The sequence below is a fragment of the Ziziphus jujuba genome, chromosome 9, assembly GCF_031755915.1.
Source record: "Ziziphus jujuba cultivar Dongzao chromosome 9, ASM3175591v1".
Lineage (NCBI taxonomy): Eukaryota > Viridiplantae > Streptophyta > Magnoliopsida > Rosales > Rhamnaceae > Ziziphus > Ziziphus jujuba.
Window position 1 is genome coordinate 11,113,789 of NC_083387.1, and position 25,227 is coordinate 11,139,015.

The window sequence follows — 25,227 nt, forward strand, 5'->3', positions numbered from 1 at the left end:
AATTATCAACGAGATACATCTTTAAATAATTACTTTTCATATTTCATATCTCAAAATGAGAACGAGAAAGAGATCAACAATTTTCAATCCCCTAAAAATTTTTATAAGTATTGAGATAATATTTATGAATATAATGTAATTATAATAATTATTTTATATTAATTAATAAACAGTTTTATCAAATATATATATATATATATATATATATATATATTTGCATATTTTTATTAATAATAGTTTATTTATTATTATTACAACTTACTATAAATAAATTGATTAAGATAAATATAATATTTATTCAATATTTTAGCAATTTTTATAATCAATTTGATAATTAATTGATTAAATAAGATAATCCTAAAATTTCAATAAAAATTTTTATTTTTTAAAATAAATTACCATCAATTTTCATTAGTTTTTATAATTTTTTATCAATATTTGATATTTTCTGATATTTTCATAAAAAAATTTGTATTTTAAACCTTAGAGACCAAAATTTTGAACTTTGCGAGCGTCCAATTAAGAGTAATTTGTTACATCATACTAAATATACATATATATATATATATATATATATTATCTAACAGTTGTATATAAAAAGTTTTTCCTCATTATAGTTTCCTCTAGTATGTGTGTGTTATCTCTCACTCATATCATTATATGAATTATGACTAATTAGGGGATCAATTGTCAATCCAAATGTGTTAAAATTTTATGATCAAAAAATAAGGTTCCAAGGTTTTTTTTTTTTCCTTGGGGGAGATTGAAATTTACAATCAGCATTCTTAAAGCAATATGGATAATATTATTTTAAGAATTGTTAATAAAAGAATAAAAGAAAAGATGATAACTTTTTGATATTTGAAAGGAGGTTGATAATATTTATAAAACTAGAGCAATTAAATTATATTTAAGTTGAACTTCAAGAGAAGTAGATGAAATTAACCCTATATGATTCTAATAATTTTTGTACTGTTGTTGTTATAATAAAGTTTTGCATGTGGCCATGGTTCAAGGATGGTGAAATATCGTTTACGAGAGCGATGCCCTTATTGATGCCATTTATCAATGTTTTCCATTGGATTGTGACTTCAACGTTCCAATTGAGCGTTCAGCTGGTCGAGGGCGATGTAACACGAATAAAATGAACACATAAAGCTTAGGATATTTTTGAAAAATCAGCAACTTTTTCTAAGAGATAGATCCCTCGAGATGCCTCTCTAGTAAATTAAAATTTTAAGACTTATAATTTGGCTAGATGCAGACAGTGACAATAAGTGAATTATAGGCATTAGTGGGAGTGCATTTTTTTTTTCTGAGATTTCTTTTTATATATATATATATATATATATCTTGTAATTTCTGATGATTTTTCATTTTTGAATCCTCGAAATTAATTAAAAATCCAGCAAGTGAACCCTCATCTTTCGATTTATTGCAAATTAGATTGTATTCCACTTTCGGTTAACAAGATATTAGTGGCCATCCTTGTTAGTCATGGTCATCATAAAATACCACTGGAAAAGAAATTATGCAAATAGGACTTCACGCATAGCAGAAATTGAAAATTCATCATGGGTGTAAAAGGAAGTACAAGATTCTTGCAATTTTGAAACTGCAACTAAAATAGTAGTGGAAGGAAATTGTGTAAGCATGGGATTTCCATCCGTAACTAATGTATAATGGTAGAAGGAGATTGTACAAATAAATCCTTACCTGTCCTATACAAATATCTGATCCAGTGGTAAAAGTAAAAACCATTGAGAATATATTTCCTTCCAGGTTCAATTCATAGATAGATTATGCTAGTTACACGTAATCAGTTGCTAAAGGCACTGTAGATAAGCTGGGCCATGATGTCCACTACATAATATATTATATAAACACACCATGGTAAGCATCGATCCCTCCACAAGCTCTCTTCTTTTCCAAAAAGCAATATTCAGAAAAATTAAGATAAGCAGGCAGCAGCCATGGGAGAAGTCGATGAAACTTTCATCCAAGACCCCGAGCACAGGCCATGCCTCTCCATCATCGAAGCCGAAGACATTCCATTGATCGACCTCTCACCCATAATAACCTCCTCTTCCTCCTCCAACCCAAAAGCCATTAAAGAAGTGGTGAAACAGATAGGCAGTGCATGCAAGGAGTGGGGATTCCTTCAAGTGATCAACCATGGAGTTCCTGTAGAAACACGTCACAAGCTCGACACCGCAGTGAGGGAGTTCTTCAAGCTTCCATTGGAGGAGAAGAGGAAAGTGAGGAGAGACGAGTCGAAGGTAATGGGTTACTATGACGCTGAGCTCACTAAGAATGTTAGAGATTGGAAAGAGGTTTTGGATTTTGTGGTGAAGGAACCCACAGTTGTGCCTGCTTCTCCTTATCCGGACGACAAAGAAGTCACGCAGTGGTACAATCAATGGCCTGAATATCCTCCTCAATTCCGGTAATTAATTATATATGTAATTTTGCTGTAAAATGTGTCTGCTCCTTCAAGTAATATATTATTTGACTGTATAAATTATGTATATATGCTTTTGCAACTGGTACTGAATAAAGTTTTAATATATAGCTTGAAAGTTGATTTATTGTAGTGACAAATTATAGTGCCTTATTGATATATATATATATATACATACTAGGGAAGCATGTGAAGAATATAATGAACAAGTGGTCAAATTGGGTTTGAAGTTGATGGAGCTCATTGCTATGAGCTTGGACCTTCCAGCAAACAGGTTCCATGGATACTTTGAAGATGAAACCAGCAATCTTAGAATCAATTACTATCCACCATGTCCATCTCCTCACCTAGCTCTTGGACTTGGTCGCCACAAGGATGGTGGTGCTTTAACAGTGCTAGCTCAAGACGATGTTGGGGGATTGGAAATCAAACGTAAAACTGATGGAGAGTGGATTCGTGTTAAACCTATCCCACATGCTTTTGTCATCAATATTTCCAATATACTTCAGGTACCAATTCTCTTAACTAGCTTTGAATTCGTTAGTCTTCTTCTTCTTATTCTTCTTTATTTATTTTTTTTAAATATGTTAAAACACTTTTGGCCACAAACATATTGCTTGGTTACAAAAATGCTTATTGATCACAAAAATGTTTATTGATTGTAATTTATGTTTGTTGTGATTCTATACACACACACATATATATATTTTTAGAATTGTACGTGGACACACACACATATATATATTTTTAGAATTGTACGTGGACACACACACACACACACACACATATATATATATATATATCAGATTTTGATATGCTGGCAATTCACACACATATTAGATTTTGATACGTTGGCAATATAGTTTTCACTTTAAGTTAGGAATAATATTAATGAGATAAGTGTCGGAAATAAAATTAATAAAGCAAGTATTAAGTGTTCCACGTACCTATATAGGCTTTCAAAATATATATATATATCTTCTGCGTGCTATTTTAGGGGATTGTTCATGTTTAGCTTTTAATCATAGCCATTATTTTTTAGTTCATTCAATCTGATGGTCAAGAATAAAGTCACATCTAAGTATCAAATGAATTGCACATAACTTAACTCAAAACTCTATGATTTGATTAAAACCCACGTCAGAATTTAACCTCAAATCCTCCGATTTTTCTTATAAGATTGCATCTTCTTCTTCATCATATATATCCTCCATTTTTGCCCAAGTTTGCTGGAACATCTGCTATACTATTTCGTGATAAAAGTGGAGAATTCGATGAAAAGATTTTCTGTGATTTCTTTTGCTTTTTCCTTTTTTTGTGTAATCGAATTTGCTGTAAGATTTTTATGAGGACAACTTCTTGCCGCATTGTACTTGACTATTAAAATAAATCATAAACATGATCGGAACTTTTTCTAAGAAAGTATATATCTGATTTAATTATTAAAAAATAATTTCTTTTCTTTTTCCCGGAAAGAAATTTTTTTCCTTTCAAAGTGCCTCAAGAATCATTTGATGAAGCGAGCGTGAGGACGGACTGGTTCAAGGTTGAACCAGTGAAAGGAAAATTGGAGGGAAAAAAATGCCTCAAGAATCTTTTTTTTTTTTTAGGTAAACTATATTTTTTCTTTCTTTTTTCTTTTTTTTTTTTTTTTTTTTTTTTTGGGGTATATGTTCCAGCCAGTGTGGGCAAGATTTTTTGCAAAAATAGAATTGAAGGATTTGATGGAGAAGAAGAAGATAAGCGTATATGGTGAAGAAAATTGAAGAATTTGAGATTCAGTTCTGATATGGATTTTATTCAAAACTCATGTGTATTGCACATGAATAGAGTTTAAGTTGATCATGTATAACTCATGTGATATTTAATGATATGACTTTACTCTTGGCCATTAGATTGAATAAATTAGAAATGGAATGACTATAATTAAAAGCCCAAGCACATACAAACAGGAACCCGAAAAAGCAAACAGGATCTTTGTCCATAATTTCTATTCTAACCTTTTTTCTTTTTCTTTTTTTTATATTTGAAGTGGGAGAATTTGAACTCAAATAATTATACGAAAAGTAATGATAATTATTACTGAATTGTCCCCACAAAGACCATAATTTTTATTCTAAAACTGAAATTCCTAATAGAAATCAATGTCATTGTATAAGGAAATGATAACATATTGGATTGTCCTCAATGGGACATGAGTATATATAATTGACTTGATAATAGAAGTATTTAGTTATCTTACATATGGCTAACTTGGTTGGAGACTTTTAAGGTTTGGAGCAACGACAGATATGATAGCGTGGAGCACAGGGCGCTGGTGAACTCAGAGAAGGAAAGGCTTTCCATTGGACTCTCTCTGAACCCTGCACACTACACTCTGGTCAAGCCCTTGGAGGAGTTAACCGACGAGCAAAATCCTCCTAAATTTAGGCCATACAGCTGGGGCAAGTTTATGACTCATAGGAAGCTCACTAATTTTAAGAAACTCAATATTGATAACATCCAAATTGACCAGTTGAGGATTCTAGAGTAAATGTAAATGAAATAGTCCTACCATGAAGGTATCGTTCAATTAACGACATTAAACGCAGTTAGACATTTTAATTATGCATAGCTAATAACCCAGTGACAAATACACCATATCTGTGTTTTAACAAAATATGAATATTTGAATGGTAGAATATATATATATATATATATATATATATGAGCAAGTATGTTACCCTGAAGTAGAACCAGAAAAGCAATAATAAAGTTTCCCAAATTCATGTACTGGAAAGTTTCCATATATAGATTCATGTTATATGTTGTATTTCAATACGGAATAAAAGGTAAAAGATTTTCAAAAGGAAGAATGCATTGGATTAAGATTGAACTAGTTTCTATTATTATTATTAATATTGGATGGAATGATAAAGGTTTAATCAAATTGTTTCTCAAATTTCGAATGCCAGTTCATCGTGACATAGTAGAAGCTCCCATATTTACCAAAGAACAAAAAAGTAGAAGCTCCCATTTCGTTTTGTCAAATTCTTATTGGGTGTGTAAAGTCATTCAGGATAGAAAAGTCTCAAGTAGACGGCCGTCATAGGAATGACCTAAGCCCAAACAATTGCTCTTTCATATTGGGCCCAGTGTAGAGCCACAAAAGGTATTTTTGCCAAGCCCAACTAAGATAAGTCTGATATGTCTCTATATATATTTTTTTATTCAACAAAAAACAAGAAGATTTTCTTTGATGATGTTATTGCAAGGTTTAGTCAATAACACTGCTTTACGAATTATGATTGCAAGCAATATAAATTTCAATTAGTGTCTGAAATATAATTCTCAAAACTATACTCTTCACGTGGGATTAATCAAATTTTGGCAATGACATCATGCCACATGAAAAAGATAAACATAGACAAAAGTATGCAAAGACTGAATACAAATTAATTAACCTACGCTAAATATATCTAGTAATATTGTATATAAAATGACCTTTCATGGACCAACCCACCGCTTGTTATTCTCCAAAAAAGCAACTCAAGTCCTTAGCTTAGCTTGTTTGAAAGCAAAGATTAGCAGCCATGGGAGAGATTCATCCAAGACCCCGAGCACAGGCCAAAGCTCTCCACCATGGAAGCACAAGGCATGCCATTGATTGATCTCTCTTCCTCGGATGACACTGAAGCCACTGAAGAGGTGGTGAAAGAGATAGGCAGTGCATGCAAAGAGTGGGGTATCTTCCAAGTCATCAGGACGCGACAAAGATCTGAAGGAGCGGATCAGATCAGTGGCCTGTATATCCTCCTGGATTCAGGTAATTATCACTCATTTTCATCACATAGATTTATAAATATATCTAAAAATATATATTAAAAAATTATTTGGTAACATGTTGATTTTTTTTTTTTTTTTTGGTTTAATTGTTTAAAATTTACATATTTCAATTATGTTTAGTGTTAACAGAGTTTATTAGACACCTTAAATAGCCACAAATTTAAGAAAAAATATTAAATAAAAATATTAAATTGAAAACTATTTCAAATTGTTTTTAATTTAATTCTTTTCTCCTTTAAATTTGTAATTAACTAAGATGTTTAACAAATTATAAATAATAATAACATTTAAAGTAAGCAAACTAAACAAATTTGTAAATAGAAAAAAAATAAAAAAACAATATGTTATTAAATGACGCCTAATTAAAAAATAAATTTGGTGTTTTGACAATTGGATATCAAGAAATATCTTTTTGGGCAAGTTAAATTTGGAAAACAAAAATAGGTTTGTATGGAAAAAGCTATGCTAAAATTAAGCTATGCCAAAAGTATCACTTTTTTTTTCTTTTTTTTTTATCCTTTTGATTTTTCGTATTCTTCCATTATTTTTTTTTTCCTTTTTTTTTTTTTTTTGGATATTATCTCCTTTTCCTTTATTTGTTTCTTTTTCTTTTTAGTCGTCTTTCTTTCTTTTTTTTCTTTTTTTTTTTTCAATCTTTGTTCTTTTTTTCTTTTTTAATTTTTTTTTTTTAATTATTGCATTAGTTCTAGTTTCAATTTTTTTTCTCTTCTTATGTTTCAATTTCTTTCCCTTTGTTTTTAATTTGCTTTTTATTTCTATTTTTTTAGTTTTTTCCCCTCTTTATGGATATCTAGATTAATAAATGCAATTGTGACAGTTTATATTAATGATTTTATATATTAATAGATAATATTTTAAAAAAATTAATTAGATAAAGGGCTAATATGTATTTTCATATTGAACTTATCTAATTGGAATATTAGCACCAATGCACCTGAACTACATAGTTTAACACTTTGCCTTCTAAACTTTTTTTTTCTTGTTATTGTACACCCCGAACTTTACTTTTCTTTACATTTTGCACCCTCCTTTTTTTTCTATTAACTTTTTAATAGACTTGTTATATATTTAATATGCTGGACAAAAAATACTGATACAAGTGCAATTTTGTATAATTTAGGGTGTAAAATGTAACAAATTTTCAAATAAAAATGTTAATGAAAAATCAGTAAACTTTTTTGACTAATGAGAATTATTATTCTTTAATAAATTAGTAATGTTTGAAAGGAATGCAAATGTAATTTTTGAAAATATAAAAAAATGTATAATATTGTAAACTATAGAGATTTAAAAAAAAAATACTTATAAAAAAGAAGTAGTCAAGTATTTATAAAGTCTAAATATGTTATTTTTTTATCACATGTTTTTTTTATATTTATATTTATTATTTTTTTGAAAATACTTTTAATATTTTTTAATTGTATTGTTTTTTTAATAGAATTTTGCTTTTCCCAAAAGAATTGATTTTTTAATGCTTGTTCAAATTTTTATTGTTCTTTATCTTTTTCTTGGATATTAAGTTTATTTTTATAAAATTTAAATAATAACTTATACATACTATAAAGATTCTAAATAATAATAAAAAAATGAAGACCATTAAAAAAAAAAGATAAGGTAATTATAAAATCTAAAAAATGGAAAATTATTATTAGAAAATATATTATTTCATTTATTACATGTTCTTTTTACATTTATATTTATTATTCAGGAAAAAGATACTTATAAGATTTTTTTAATATATATATTTTTTTACTTTTCCAAAAAAAATATTTTTTAAAGCATATAATGATTTTTATTTTTATTTTGATTTTTGAAAAATTATATTTTAAATTCTTTTTAGTTCTTTTAAAAACTTCTTTAAAAATTAGTAGTATTATTTAATAATTTTTTATATTTACTTAATTTTTTTATTTGAAAATTTTTACATTTTGCACTTTAAACTATATAAAATTGCACTTTGTATCCTATTTTTTGCTCCTTGTGATAAGTATGTGACTAGCCTGTTAAAAAGTTAATAAAAAAAATAATAATAAAATAAAAAAGAAAGAAGGTGCAAGGTTTAAAAAAAAGTGAAATTCAGGATAGTGTACAATGCTAGAAAATAGTTTAGGGTGTAAGGTGTTAAACCATGTATAGTTTAGGGTGTATTGATATAAATATATTTATTTAATTTAAATTATTTTGTTTCATTCAAAAATCAAATTAATAAATATATATTTATATAATTAGTCTTGTCCAATTGACACCAAATACAAAACTGTATTACTCTTATTTCATTTAATCTCAATTTGAATCCACTTCAATCCTGTCTATCAAATAGGCCATATATATATATATATATATACATATATATATATATATATATATATATATATATACATATATATTTATATATATATATATAAATATTTATATATGTATATATAATATTTCTATAATGTGAATGTCCACATAATTTTAATATGTAGATGTGTACAAAAAAAAGGCTGTTTTTTTAATAAACCTCATCTTTGTATGTGTGTTCATACAATAAAATATGTGGACATCCACTTCAAAAAATCTCATATATATATATATATATATATTGGTATTATATGAGCGGAAGTAAATGAAAGTAAATAGAAGAGGTAACAAAGCCAACCAAGAATAATTAATTAAAATAAATAAATTATGAATAAAATATATTGAAGGCGGTAGAATCAGCCAAGCAATATTGAAATTTAAAATAATATAAAATAAATAATTTAAAATAAGTAATTTAAAATCAATGCATAAACGCTTACTTGATTATAGACGAGTACCACAAATTGGTATCTTAGTTGATTACAAAGCACTCAAAACTAAACACTCAAATATTTGATTACAAGTTGAATATGGAAAAAGGAGAAGAGGAAGAAAATCGAAATCTGCCAAGAAAGAAATTCTCCTAAGCTCTTTTCTAACCCCTTACTAACTCTTCCATCAATATAGTGGTGAGGCCCCTTTATATAGGCAAAGGAGAGTTTGGTTGAATGATTGTGGTTCCTGTTGATGTTGTGATTATGTCGATGAACAGTGTTAAACAGTGTCTGTAAATAGTATCTGCTTTTTGCTGTCTTTTACTATTCAGGAATAGTGATTATGAACAGTGATTCTCGTTATCTATTTTTATGAGAGGAACACCAAAAGTAACTTTGCACTATCAGTAATTCCGAATCTAGTTGTCAATTAGTCAAATCCTAAATTATAGAGATCTTGACTATCTTGATAAAGTGAATCTGTCCATCTGGTGGAGGTTTCAGCAAGATTCTTTGATTTGTTGCCACTTGATTCTGCTTTGAGATTGCTAGAAGCATCATCAGATGTGTCTGAGTCATTGAACAGTTGATCTACTTCTGCAATTAATTTCTAGATATGAGCAAGCAGTTCCTTTTTTGATTTGTTGGAGCTTACTGAAACTTGACTGGAAGCTGGTTTGATTTTCTGAATGGGATGGATAGGATATTCTTCCATAACCATTTTACGGTTATGGTTGAAGTTCCATTTGTCCCACCATTTGATTGAATGGATTTGGTAAACAATATATTTTTCATTGAGGTACTGTCACCTGAAAATTCTTGAAACTTTGTATTTGGGCATAAAAATAAGGTCAATAGGGAAGCCAGATTCTTGGCGGGTGATTTTGTAATGTTTTTCAAAATGGGAAATTAAGTGTTGGATTTGAGGTGGAAGATGTTTAGTCTCAGGACCATGATCACACCACCAATGGAAAAACCAACTAGGCAAATTTCTTTGAAGTTTGGAATCCCAATTGATGAACCATGAATGGGAATATGATTCATTTTGATGGAGGAAGATTTTGTCCCAAGCATCAATATAATCAAACTAAGTGAAGGAATATTAAGCATATTGACATCACCGGGGGTGGTGATTTGTTTTGATTGATAAGGGGCTTGATTCCACTCTTCGAGAGTAAGGATCTTGTGAATCCAAAATTTACGTGAAATGATGGTTTGATTGTCTTTTTTATCAAAAAGAGGGGTAATAGTGACTGATTTGGTGTGTTGTAGAATAGTGGTATAGTATTTGAGATTTTCTCCAGGAAGTTTTGGGATAAAATAGAAGTTTGGGGGAAGAAATTGAGTAACAATTTGATTAACAGTTGGAAGTTTTTGAAGAGAAGGTTCAACATAAAATAAAAGATTACGAGTGATATCAAAATAGAGAGATGATGGAGCTTGAGTTTGATTGATGGGGGTGAATAGTTGGCTGGGAACCAAATGGTATGGATTATAAGATTTGACAAAGGCAGTTTGGTAATTGATTTGACTGATTGGAATAGGTTGAGATAAGTGGGTAGAGTCAGTGGGAATTAAGGTCTGGTCTTGAGTTGATTGGGTTTGATCTGTTTTGGAAAGATTTGGATTTGGGTGAGGGGTAGATGACCCCTTTTTGGAAGGCATGATTAGGCCTCGGATGAGAAGTCTTTCCCTGCAGAAATTCACGGGTTAGGAAATCAGGAATGCAATTTTGATTCCTTTCATATATGCAATTTCAAAATCAAAAATACTTAATATAGCTTGCCATCGGGCAAAAATTTGTTTTGATGCAATATTTTGAACATCTTTTTCTAAAACGTGTTTGGCACTCTGACAATCAATACGTACTAAAAATTTTTGATTAAGTAAATCATTTTGAAATTTAGATATACATAAGACTAAAGATAAAATTTCTTTTTTAATAGTACTATAATTGATTTGAGAAAAAGTTCATGTTCCAGAATGAAAACGGACTATTTGTTCAGGGGAATCAGGTGTAATTTGTTGAAGTAGAATCCCTCCAAAGCCAATTTCAGAGGCATCAGTTTGGACAATTTTAAAAGAATCATGTGAAGGAATGCCAAGACAAGGAAGAGTCTTAACATGTTGTTTGATTTCTTGGACAAGTTTGGTATGGACTAAAGACCAAGGTGGGGGTTCTGATTTTAATCTGTCAAACAAAGGTTTACATTTGATTCTTAGATTACTATAGAATTCGGCAATGTAATCTAAGGAGCTTAAAAATCTTTGTAATTGGTTTTTATTTAAAATTTCATCAGGAAATTTATCAGCAAATTCTATGGCTCTAGTGATTAGAGTAATCTGGGACTGGTAAATATTTAAACCTAATAATCGAATTTTTGTTTGAAGTAATTTTAATTTGGAAGCATAAACAACTAAACCATGTTTTTTGACAATATCTAAAAATAATTTTAAGTGTTTCCAATGTTGATCAATGGATTAGGAATAAACTAAGACATCATCTATATAAACAATGGTAAAATGGCTGTAATTATTAAATATGTCATTCATCATTCTTTGAAATTCACTAGAGTATTTTTTTAATCCAAAAGGTATTACATTCCATTCATAATGACCAAAGGGGGTTACAAAAGTAGTTTTGTATCAATCGTCTTCACTAATTTCTATTTGCCAAAATCCTGATTTCACGTCAAATTTTGAGAAAATAGTGGCTTGATTAAGATGATTGATTAAATCCTTCTTATTTGGGATAGGGTATCTAATCCATTGGAGGCATTTATTAAAGGGTTTATAGTTGATTACGAGTCTAGGGGATCCGCATTCTAATTCAGCATTTTTCTAAACATAAAAAGCGGAACAAGACCAAGGGGATTCACTAGGACGAATTAATTTTTTAGTTAGGAGTTCTTGAATTTCAATTTTACAATATTCCATTAGTTCTTGATTCATTTGAATTACTCTAGCTCTAGTTGGAATATTTCTGTCATCAAAATCTTTTTCATAAAGAAGTTTAACTATGTATTTTGCCCTATGCCAAAAAGCAGTAGGTATTTCAGCACAAACTTCTTTAGTTAATTGTTGGTGAAAATATGTGATTTTGTTTTAAAGATAAGAATTAGATAATTGATTTTCTATTTGTTTATATTTAATTTCTTCTTATAAGAAATGTAAATGTTTAATTTTATTTTGAATGCGATTGATCATTTTTGAAATTGAATTGTCTTTTAATGTTTGAATATTATGTGATTTCTGAATAAATTTAAATTTAACCTTTTCTCCTAAAGGGTGACTGATTATTTCATCATTTTCTGTGGTGAATGGGTATAACAAAGAAAGAAAGGGAATACCTAAGATTACGTGATCTGTCATGTTTCCAACAAGGACAAATAATGTTTTGAAACAAATTTTATTATGATAAATATGTGCGTGATTAATTTCGTATTGTAAATCCATTTTACTGCCATTAGCGGAATTTAATCTTTCTTTAGTTTTTGTATAGTATTTACTGGGTATAAGACCTTCTTGAACACAATTTAAATTTGCACCTGAATCTAAAAATACGATTGTTGTGAATTAAAAATCTTTAATGATTATGGTAATATTTATATGCCATTTTCTAAGTTTAATTTTTCGAATTGAAGCTAAACAGTTTTCATAGGAAGATCCTTCTTCTTGTTCGTCAATTTGATTATGAATAAGTTTTTGAGGTTGTTCTCGAATAAATTATAATTGGTGTTTAATTAAATGGTTTTCTAATTTTAATTCTTTAATCTCAGACTTGATTGTTTTAATTTCTAATTGCAAATCTTGAATAGTTATGTGTTTATTTTTTGATTTATTAAATGTCTGTAAGACTTCTATCAAACAGATTTTTCGACTACTTTTATTAAGTTGATTTGTTTCTTTGGTATTATCAGTGATGATCTTTTTGTATTTTTTTCATGTATTCTATCCGTTCATCAGAATTATCTAATTTGCTAAGTAATTCTAATATTATATCTTCATCTTCAGTGGAATTCGTTAAGACATTAATTGATTTATTACAATAGTTATCTCAACAACAGGCATCTAAACATCTTAAAGAATATTAGGGTTATCTGTGTCACTAGATAATTCAAAATAATTGGTTGATTCATCATAACTGGATTCAGTATAAATATTGTTTTCACTGTGTTCACTATCTGTGTTGTGAATGCCGAGGACGTTGATTAAGTTTTATCTTTGATCTTCTAGAATTTCTAATTGTTTGATTGTTTACTTAACTTTACATTCATTAGCAAAGTGACCAAATTTATTACATTTAAAACATTTGATTTTTGTTTTATCTTTTGACTCTTTTTTATGTTTATTTGATTTATAGAAGTTTTCAAATTTGGTTTATTGAATTTATTGGTTTTGTAATAAGTTTTATGATTGGAATATTTATTGTTTCGGAAAGTTTTCCTATTTGAATTTTTTTTTTATTTTATTTTATTTCTCCTAGAGGGTGCTATCGTGGATAGACCGTATTGTTGATAAAGTTTCCTAATTCATATTTAGTTTTTCTTTTATCATTATTTAGTTGATTTGCTATTTTCATATCAGTACACATTTTTAATCCTTCTTTTTTTATTATTGAAACTCTATCTGCATAAGTTAATGAATCGTAATCTATGTGACCATTATCATTACTTAAGACATTTATGATTTTCCTAGCAAATAATTGGGATAAACCATTGATAAATTTTTCTTTCCAAAAGGGTTGATTACTGTCGTCTCTCATCATAATTCCAGTTGTAAATGTTTGCATATACCATTCGAAATCACTAAGGGTTGGACAATGTAAATTGGTTAATTGACTATGGATTCTTTCTGTGACAGCAGTAAAGGTTACTCTAAAATGTTTTATTATTGTGGCTAACAAGGTATTGACACCATCTTGGATACCTTGACCTATTGATTCATTGAATATTGGGAATCCTTCTTCATCTAATTTATTAGCATAAATGATTTCTGATTTAGATTATTCGGTTAAATATTTTTCCCACCAGTAGTATAACGTACCAGTAAAACCTGTGACTAATAATTCAACAATTTCAGGTTGGAGAAGTTTTTATTAGTAAAATAACTATTAGCAACCATGGATATATGATGTAATTTGTTTAATATTTCTTGTTCTTTTAATCCATCTATATTCCATTTGTATAGTTTGTCGGAACTTACAGAGAATTTATTTCTTTGGGTTGATTCTTGGAATTCTTGAGGTAAAGGCTAATTATTCCATTTTTTAAAGGTATTAAATCTTGGTTTTTGATTTTTAAGCCTATTAAGATGATTATCTAATGAAGATTGATTTGATTTTGTATCAGATGAATTTTGATTTTTAATGGTAGCAAGATTGGAAGAGGAGGCTTCATTTTTGGAAGTTGAAGCTTTTAATTGTAATTCTTTTAAGAGTTGACTGAGTTGGTTTGTTTTATTGGGAAGGGTTGGAATTTTTGTAATATCTGAAAATTTTATAAGTGGTTGTGGTTTAATTTCTTCTTTAGATGAATTATCAATTTTGGTTTCTATTTTATCTAGTTGTTTACCTACCATAATAATACTTTGATTTGTGTAATTATTTTGTTCAATAACTTTTCTAATTTCATTAATTAAATCTTTACTTTCGTGAGTGAAAGTTTTAAATGGTGAGGCTATGACTTGATTTTTTAAGTGAAGAATGATTATTTTCTCAACTGGACGATGACTAGACAGAACTATTGATTGATTTGATTTAATCCATTTTTCTTTTGTTAGAGTTTTTAAATCGTTTAATTGATAATAATATTTTTCAAGATAATCGAAAAATTGTATATCAAATTTGAGTTGTAACATTAATTGTTTCCAACTTTGCCAAATTTGAGTTTTTGATTTTTAAGCCTATTAAGATGATTATCTAATTTGATATAGATGGATTAAAAGAACAAGAAATATTAAACAAATTACATCATATGTCCATGGTTGCTAATAGTTATTTTACTAATCAAAACCTTCTCCAACTTGAAATTGTTGAATTATTAGTCATAGGTTTTATCGGTACATTACACTACTGGTGGAAAAAACATTTAACCGAACAATCTAAGTCAGAAATCATTTATGCTAATAAATTAGATGAAGAAGGATTCCCAATATTCAATGAATCAATAGGTCAAGGTGTCCCAGATGGTGTCAATACCTTGTTAGCCACAATAATCAAACATTTTATAGGAACCCCTACAGCTGTCACAGAAAGAATCGATAGTCAATTAACCAATTTACATTGTCCAACCCTTAATGATTTTGAATAGTATGTGCAAACATTTACAACCGAAATTATAATGAGAGACGACAGTAATCAACCATTTTGTAAAGAAAAATTTATCAATGGTTTACCCCAATTATTTGCTAGGAAAATTAGAATTGTCTTAATTAACGATAGTGGTCACATAGATTACGATTCATTAACTTATGGAGATATAGTTTCAATAATCAAAATAGAAGGATTAAAAATGTATACTAATATGAAAATAGCAAATCAACTAAATAATGATAAAAGAAAAACTAAATACGAATTAGGAAACTTTTGTCAACAATACGGTCTATCCACGATAGCACCCTCTAGGAGAAATAAAATAAAATAAAAAATCAAATAGGAAAACTTTCCGAAACAATCATAAAACTTATTACAAAACCAATAAATTCAATAAACCAAATTGTGAAAAATTCTATAAATCGAATAAACATAAAAAAGAGTCAAAAGATAAAACAAAAATCAAATGTTTTAAATGTAATAAATTTGGTCACTTTGCTAATGAATGTAAAGTTAAGCAAACAATTAGAAATTCCAGAAGATCAAAAACAAAACTTAATCGACATCCTAAGAATTCACAACATAGATAGTGAACACAGTTAAAACAATATTTACACTGAATCAAGTATTCATTTCGAATCCACTAGTGACACAGATAATTCCAATATCACTTTAGGATGTTTAGATGCCTGTTGTCTAAGTACTTATTGCAATAAATCAATTAATGTCTTAACTAATTCCACTGAAAATGAAGATATAATCTTAGAATTACTTAGAAAATTAAATAATCCTAATGAAAGGATAGAATAATGAAAAAATACAAAAAGATTATAACTGATAATAATAAAGAAACAAATCAACTTAATTAAAGTACTCAAAAAATATGTTTGTCAGAAGCCTTACAAAGAATTAATAAAGCAAAAAATAAACAGATAACTGTTCAAGATTTGCAATTTGAAATTAAAATAATCAAGTTTAAGATTAAATAATTAAAATTGGAAAACTACTTAATTAAACACCAATTACAATTTATTCAAGAACAACCTCAAAAACTTATTCATAATCAAATTGACGAATAGGAAGAAAGATCTTCCCATGACAATTGTTTAGCTTCAATTCAAAAAATCAAAGTTAGAAAATGGCATATAAAAATTACAATAATCATTAAAGATTTTCAATTCACAACAATTGCACTTTTAGATTCAGGTGCCGATTTAAATTGTATCCAAGAAAGTCTCATATCTAGTAAATATTATACAAAAACAAAAGAAAGATTAAACTCCGCTAACGGAAGTAAAATGGATTTACAATACGAAATTAATCACGCACATATTTATCATAATAAAATTTATTTCAAAACATCATTTATCCTTGTTAGAAACATGACAGATCAAGTCATCTTAGAAATTCCATTTCTTTCTTTGGTATACCCATTCACTACAGAAAATGATAGAATAATCAGCGACCCCTTAGGAGAAAAGGTTAAATTTGAATTTATTCAGAAATCACATAATATTCAAACATTGAAAGAAAATTCAATTTCAAAAACAATCAATCGTATTTAAACTAAAACTAAACATTCACATTTTCTACAAGAAAAAATTAAATATAAACAAATAGAAAATCAATTATCTAATTCTTATCTTCAAAACAAAATCAACGATTTTCAACAACAATTAACTAAAGAAGTTTATGCTTAAATACCTAATGCTTTTTGGCATAGGGCAAAATTCATAATTAAAATTCCTTATGAAAAAGATTTTGATGAAAGAAACATTCCAACTAGGGCTAGAGCCATTCAAATCAATTAAGAACTAATGGAATATTGTAAAATTGAAATTCAAGAACTCCTAACTAAAAAATTAATTCGTCCTAGTGAATCCCCTTGGTCTTGTTCCGCTTTTTATGTTCAGAAAAATGCTAAATTAGAACGTGGATCCCCTAGACTAGTAATCAACTATAAACTCTTAAATAAATGCCTCCAATGGATTAGATACCCTATTCCAAATAAGAAGGACTTAATCAATCGTCTTAATCAAGCCACTATTTTCTCAAAATTTGACATGAAGTCAGGATTTTGGCAAATAGAAATTAATGAAGAAGATTTTGTCCCAAGCATCAATATAATCAAAATAAATGAAGAAATAATTAAACATATTGACATCACCAACGGTGGTGATTTGTTTTGATTGATAAGGGGCTTGATTCCACTCTTCGAGAGTAAGGATCTTTTGAATCCAAAATTTATGTGAAATGATGGTTTAATTGTCTTTTTTATCAAAAAAAAAGGGGTAATAGTGACTGATTTGGTGTGTTGAAGAATAGTGGTATAGTATTTGTGATTTGCTCTTGGAAGTTTTGGGATAAAATGGAAGTTTGGGGGAAGAAATTGAATAACAATTTGATTAATAGTTGGAAGTTTTTGGAGAGAATGTTCGATATAAAATAAAAGATTACGGGCGATATCAAAATAAGGAGATAATGGAGCTTGAGTTTGATTGATGGGGGTGAATGGTTGGCTGGGAACCAAACTGTATGGATTATAAGATTTGACAATGGTAGTTTGGTAATTGATTTGACTGATTGGAATGGGTTGAGATAAGTGGGTAGAATCAGTAGGAATTAAGGTCTGGTCGTGAGTTGATTGGGTTTAATATGTTTTGGAAGGATGTGGATTTGGGTGAGGGGTAGATGATCCCTTTTTGCGAGGCATGATTAGGCCTTGGGTGAGAAGCCGTTCCCTACAGAAATTCACGGGTTAGGAAATCAGGAATGTAATTTTGATTACCTTTGATATATACAATTTCAAAATAAAAAATACTTAATATAGCTTGCCATCGGATTATGAGTGTTAAGGAATATGAGTATATATGAGCGGAAGTATATACTCTACTCATATACTAGAGAACAAAAAGAACATATATATATCTACTACATGGTATCCTTCCCCTGCATGATTAGGAATGATACCAAACATATATATATATATATATACATCCATGTATATAGCTTAATTTCATATCAGTTTACATGGCTTATAAAATTCTTATTACAACCAAAAATTTTGGTTTTTGACAAATTAACATATCTAAATGTATGTTTATGTGAACTCGATCAAGTAATATCATATTATTTGTAAACAATTAGTAAAGTGCTATTGTCTTATTGATAAATGTTTTGTAATTCTGCCACTTTGTTGAAGTACAAATATATATATATATATATACATATATTGTGGTTGAAAATCATATTTGAACCAAATGGTCAATATATTATTCAAACTTTTAAATATAGGCTATGTAATTAAATTATACATATCATAATATAATAATTGTGTAAGTAATAACTTGAGGACGTAGTTTAGTAATCTAGTTCATTTAACAATTTTTTTCTAAATACATTAATATTATTTGTATTGAATATCAATATAGACACTTTTTTATGGTTTGGAGCAATGACATATATGAACGTGAAAAACCTTTCAATTCCATTATTTCTTAACCCGGCACATTACACCAAATTCAAGCCCTTCGACGAATTAACAAACGAGCAAAATCTTTCCAAATTTAGGGCATACGATTTGGGGCCAGTTTATCACGCATAGGAAGGTCAAATTTTAAGAAACTGCTTCATGTTGAACTTCCCAATTTACCATTTCAGGGTGGAAAAATAAATGGGTGAATTGGAGCTTGGAGGAGAAGTATAAATTTGTATGTATGTATTATTAAGCATTAATAGGATAGTTTAATTTTGTTTCATGTATTTATGTTGTCCTATAGGTCTTCATTAGGAGTTTATGGAGAGAGCCTTTAGTATATTTATTCTTAATGAATAAAGATAAACAAGGAAAAAAAAAAAAAAAAAAAGAAGAAGAAGAAAAAGAAGAAGACCAAGAAGGGAGAGAGAATCTCCCTATTTAGTAAGGAGATGCTTCCAAAAACATGATTTGGTTATTTTATTCATTTATTTATTTATTTATTTCCATCTTGGCCATATACATATACATCTAGAGAGTAATAATAGCGTCTTTGGCAGAGCTTTTGAAGCTCTAACAAGTGCTGCTGCTAGGGGGAGGGGGGGAAATTTTATCTATGTGTTTGGCCAAAAAAAATAATAACAATAGAAAAATAGAAAGTGTTTTTTTTTATTATAATAAAAAAAAAAAAAAAGCACTTTGGTGTTTCCTCTAAATAAGTATTTCAAGATGAATCTAAAATAGTACAAAATGCATTAATGAAATTATAAAGATATCATAAAACCTTAAAAGTGTTTTCCAATCGTGTTTAAACAAATATTCATTATGTATTTTATGAAGTACTTATAACAAATGTATTACTGAAATAAGTGCTGCAAAAATTAAGTGTTGATAAAAAACCTAAACTCATCCTAAGCAATAAGTTATGGCGTTGTTAAGATCGTGATTTATTCATTCCTTTTTCTTCTTTTTTTCTTTTTGTGGATAAATCATGGATTATTCACCCTTGGATTTACATATTAATTCAAGGGCTAACATCATATTTGTAAATAAATATTTGTCAAATATATCAGTTCATATTTCCCTATATACAAGGACAGAGATAAGATCTTCATTTTGGGCCCAAGATTCTTTTTCGTAAAAACTTAAAACAAAAATATTAACATTTAACATTTAATAGTCGAAAAAAAAAAACATTTCATTTGTTTATTTTTTTGGCACTAAAAGAAAAATAAAAATAAAAAGTGTATTTTTTATATAAAAAAAGAAAAAAAAAAAAGCACTTTGGTGTTTCTAGAAATAAATGTTTCAAGATAAAATTAAAATAATACAAAGTGCATTAACTAAATCATAAAAATGTCATAAAACTTTAAGGTGTTTTTTAATCGTGTATAATATAATATTCATCTTTTAATTTATGAAACACTTCCTAACCAAAATGTTAAGAAGATAAGTGCTAAAAAAATAAGTTTGATAAAAAAATCCAAACTCAAATAAGCAATGATAAGTCACTGAGTGGGTAAGATCATGATTTATTCATTTTCTTTTTTGTTTTTGTTTTGGTAAATCATATTTATTCATCCTTGGATGTAAATATTAATTCAAAGACTAACATCATATTTGTTTAAAAAAAAAAAAAAAAAAGGTGTTTGTCAAATATTTTAGTTCAAATTTCCCTATATATAAAGGAGAGCTAGGATCTTCATTTTGGGGGCCAAGATTCTTTTCATAAAAATTGAAAACAAAAACAGTAACATTCAACATTTGATTGTAGGAAAAAAAAAAAAAACATATAATTAAGTAATGCAAAAATATATAATTGCTTTTTAATTAATTTATCTATAAGCTTCTTGAATTTCATCATTTTAGAATAATTCCTTCTTTGTGCATGTAATGCCAGCTCCCACTTTCGGAAACTAATCTCATCAACTGGTAATTTGTTTAAATAATAATAATAATAATAGTTCACAATCATGTATTCTCTACCAAAAAAATATTTCCTGATTTCCTTATTCCTATGCCGATGGAATTGAAAAAAGTAGAAGAAGCTAATATGTATGGAGATTTTGGCACTGTATTTCCATTATAGATTGTAGAGTATAATAGGTTGGAACATGTGTAATTTGTCCAGATGAGTATTTTTTTTTTTTGGCTTAAATCATTTTTTTTTTTTTTGGCTCAAATCTAGATTAGGGTAAGTGATAGTATCAGAATAAAAACAAAAATTAAAAAAAAAAATTAGGTTAAGAGATAGTTGCAAAATATTTAATATACATATATTATAGAAATAAATTAATACCTAATTAAAAAAATAAGTGTCAATTGAAAAAACAGATTATAACGTGAATGGAGGCCCAAGAAATATTTGAAAAAGAAATTGGGCCAAGGGAGTCATGACGGCCCACAGGCCCATGCTTGCCTCTGCTCCTGCCTATATGTTTTGATTCCCCATGTACATCTAGTTGTATACTTTTGCAATGTCAGGAAATATAATTTCTATGGGCAATAATTTTTTTATTTTTATGACTTCCAATTATAAGCAAGCATTGGATTTTTGCATATGTTTGGATTTTTTTATGTTTTGAGTTATATGTACATCATTAATATAATTCTAATTCTAGATCCATATTAAATTAAAACATCGTATGATTTGATATCCTTTAATGCAAATTAAATGAAACCGATAAACAAAAAGAATTAATTGTTGTGGACCATAAATTCTTTCCTTTTTTTTTTTTTTTTTAAACGATTATGCTTTAAACAGAAGGAAGAGCCTGTAAGAGGTGTTTCTAGTGTCTTGCTTTTTTAAAAAGAAAAAAAATTATATGCACATATATATATATATATATGCCAATATTTTTCTAAAAATATATCAAATTTACTTTTGTTAATAGGTAATTTTAAAAGCGCCCTTTTGTAAAAGAAACACTTTTTACCAAAATATTATAATATGATCCCTAGAGGGACAAAAATTGGGAAAGAAAATTAATAAACGTATTTTCTCATCCTCAATTATTTGGCATTATGAAAGAAACCAAGTATAGTGTTTTTTTGAGCTGTCTATTTCGTCGCTGATCACCCGTGTTCCACAATGATATATAATTTGGAGTCTTTAAGTACAAAAATTGATGTTGAAATTGAGAACGATAAAGTGGTTTAGTTAAGTTGACGACCATCATTATGTGTGCCAAATATGGCATGGGAGACACAGAGGATAGAAAAAATGAAAAATGTCAAATCGATCACTGCAAGCAGATCGAAATATGTAGCATAACATATGGAATTATGGACCATATGCCAATATTATTATTATTATTATTATTATTATCTCACTCACTCCACATACAAGAAAATTAAGCCTGTATTCACAAAAATAAATAAATAAATAAATAAAGCCTGTAACTTACTACACATTGTTATCAATTCATCGCTCAAACATCAAACCCATCAAAATTTGACCAATCGGGAAAGGATAAAAAGGGAGAAAAAAAAAAAAGAATACATAATTAATCACTTTTAAACAAATAATCAATAATTACAACAAGGTTTTTCAATAATTACAACAAGGTTTTTGTCTCTGCATCATCATTCAAGGATAAAAACCAATGAAAGGAAGAGGGGTTGGATAAGCGGAACTTCTAATGAATGCCGGCGACATGTTCTGATGAATCACAATCCCTACTGCCTCCGCCACCACGATCACAAACTCTATCGCCATTTTTAGTAGCTCCACGCACATTTCAATTCTCTGAATCACCATTTTTGCCTTAACTTGTAAGTACCTCTCTCTCTCTCTCTCTCTCTCTCTCTCTCTCTCTTCTCCTATATATAACCTCTATAAATTCTAAATATATTATTTCCTTCTATCTTCTCTCTTTCTTTTTCTTCTTCTTCTTTTGTGTCTTATCTCTGGATCCGCGTACCCCTTCACTTTTTCCAAAACCCCAGAACGGCTATTTATATCATGTCTTTCTGCAAGCTATCTATATAAATATATATATATATATATATATGTATGTAACAAGTTAAAACCCCAGTACTTATATATTCTACTACCAAATGAAGCAAAAAAGAAACAACTGTATTGAATTAATGATTACCCATAAAAAATTAAAATAATAATAGAAAAAAGACTCGCTTTTCAACTTTAGTTTGAAAAGATATATAGAGAGATGTTAATAGTTTGAAGCAATTACCTCAAAATGGCCATTGGGAGCTCCCAAGGGACACCTCTCTCTCTCAGTCTTATCCTCTTCTCAAGTCTTGATGGGAAGGGATATATGTCCCTGCTAAAGTTCGACAACGAAAATAATATCCCCAAAGAGAAACTAAAATTATATCTCAAAGTTTGGACAAAGTCATATGACTCATATCCATATGCTTATCCAAACTGGGTATGAAATAGGGCTTCAAGATACATGGGATTATTTATTATATTATGAACATGATATTATAATTATCTGTTTTTAAAATATTATTAATTAGCCACATGACAAAATAATAAAAACAAAATCGGTCAACCGACGCAATCTGTACAATAGGACAAAAATCAAGCATTAAACAAAACCATCTTCCTCCACCAATTATTCATCATTTATTTTAAAAATATATATTACTTAAAATATTATTTGCCATAATGCCAATATGGAAAATGTTTGCACTGTGATTTCATAATCGTTTACGATTTAGTACCTCAATTTTCAAAAATAGTAATTCAGATGTTTAATTTTTAATTTATTATAGATTAATTTAATTTTTGATTTTGTCTAATGATTTTATCCACAAATATATTTTTTAAATGAATTGAAAGTAGCAAAACATGTGAGGAAACAAATTATGGCTTTGGTTGTGAATAAAATTATTATCTGTTTATTTAATCAAATGCAATAGATTAAAAAAATTAAAAATTTAAATAGTTATTTTAAAAAATTAAAATTGTTAAAAATTTGAAAATTGAGATATAAAAATACCATTAACCATATTATTATGAATATCGTTAGGAAAATTATGCTTCTACACATAATTCAGCTGATATATTAATATATACCACATATTTCACCAAATTTTATATTATTATTATTATTTTCAACTATCTTTATTATCATTATCAACTAACATAGCATTAATTTATTTATTTGCTCTCATTTAGTTCATCAGTCAGTAATTGTCTACTTAAATAGTTAGCCGTTAGCAAAAACAAAATATTTTTGTCAAGTTAATAATGTTACATATAAAAACTTCAATATGTGGTGGAATAAGAGGTTTTAATTAATTTTTTTCCCCCTTTTATATTTATATCTGTGCTGTGAAAAGGGGTGTTTATTTTTCTAATTTTTATATTTTGTACAACAAAAAATAAATTATTAACCACTGCAATCTATCTTTGGTTATCTCCATAATGGGGAAGGTTACACCTACAAAGGATTTAACAAAACAAATAATCCTAGCATTTCATTGTTATTATCCAATGGTGAACAATGCTTATTTTTAAGAAAATAGTTGATAAGATTAAACATTGAAAGTTAACACATTTAAAATAAAATAGTTACAAACCATTGGATAAATCCCATTTAACCATATCCCATTTAATGGTTAAGATGGTTTGTCAAAAATAGTTTGTACAGTGAAAAAGTCTACCTTTATAATATAAGAACATGTTAATCATTGGATAAATTTTAAGTAGCCCGTTTGTTTGGCAACTTTTCATAGATGTTCCACTTTATTTTTAAAAAAATTATAATTTATTCCTCTCACATTTCAATGTTAATGTTTTAATTTAACTCTAATGACATAATTAATAAAAACTAAATGCGAATAAATTGACAATTTTTCTTTTTTTTTAAAAAACAAGATTCAACTTTCATTCAATAAAAAACTAAAGGAGAGAGAAATATCCTGTGACAACGGTTTAGAGAGCCATGGTGGTCCCTCTTCTAGCCAAACAATAATATCACTACAATAAAAAGCAAATTTACCCAGAGAGCGAGCCACCTCATTAATGGATCTTTTTGGGGTTAACCTCATTAGTGGGCCTAGGTTGATAGCAAACAAATAAAAATCAAAACAATGAACCTTTGATTTTATCCACTCAATCATGTCCCCATCAATTGAGAGACACTCGTCATGACTTTGTAGAATTTAATAAAACAATTTGCTTACGAAAATTTTAAATGAAAGTAAGTTGGACAAATTTAATGAAAGTTTATCATATAGAATAAAAATTTGTCTAAGATTTAGATGTTAAAGATAGGGAAAGGCTGAGAAAAAATGCAAGCGAGGTTGGAAAAGAAAGAAGCTTGGGGAAGGTGATGAACGAGAAAGATAATGTTGTTCCTTGAAATTTGATGCTGTGAAG

At 28.2% G+C, this 25,227-nt stretch overlaps 2 protein-coding genes across 3 annotated transcripts; one reads left to right on the forward strand and one right to left on the reverse strand.

Annotated features, from left to right (window-relative positions):
• Positions 1–1,894: 1,894 nt before the first annotated feature.
• On the forward strand, positions 1,895–5,294 carry LOC107411232 (jasmonate-induced oxygenase 2). 2 transcript variants are annotated; one of them, XM_025071228.3, is made up of 3 exons: positions 1,895–2,446; positions 2,643–2,970; positions 4,725–5,294. In XM_025071228.3, exons 1-3 carry the CDS (start codon positions 1,974–1,976, stop codon positions 4,992–4,994), a joined length of 1,071 nt encoding a protein of 356 aa, XP_024926996.1. In that variant the 5' UTR covers positions 1,895–1,973; the 3' UTR covers positions 4,995–5,294. The 2 variants fall into 2 exon arrangements, with proteins under 2 accessions (XP_024926996.1, XP_015874263.1); XM_016018777.4 differs by having other exon boundaries at positions 1,896–2,446; positions 4,734–5,289.
• Positions 5,295–22,364: 17,070 nt separating this feature from the next.
• On the reverse strand, positions 22,365–23,257 carry LOC107411246 (uncharacterized). Its single transcript, XM_048481205.2, has 2 exons — positions 23,069–23,257; positions 22,365–22,855 (listed from the first exon to the last, which is right to left on the reverse strand). The coding sequence occupies exon 2, from the start codon at positions 22,630–22,632 to the stop codon at positions 22,462–22,464; it is 171 nt and encodes a 56-aa protein (XP_048337162.1). The 5' UTR covers positions 22,633–22,855; positions 23,069–23,257; the 3' UTR covers positions 22,365–22,461.
• Positions 23,258–25,227: the final 1,970 nt, after the last annotated feature.

Bases quoted from the DNA above. Each gene is read 5' to 3' on its own strand.
- LOC107411232 (XM_025071228.3), top strand. From the start codon at position 1,974: ATGGGAGAAGTCGATGAAACTTTCATCCAAGACCCCGAGCACAGGCCA. The intron at 2,447-2,642 runs GTAATTAATTAT...TATACATACTAG, and splicing joins GAATATCCTCCTCAATTCCG to GGAAGCATGTGAAGAATATA. The intron at 2,971-4,724 runs GTACCAATTCTC...ACTTGGTTGGAG, and splicing joins ATATTTCCAATATACTTCAG to ACTTTTAAGGTTTGGAGCAA.
- LOC107411246 (XM_048481205.2), bottom strand. From the start codon at position 22,632: ATGGTGATTCAGAGAATTGAAATGTGCGTGGAGCTACTAAAAATGGCG.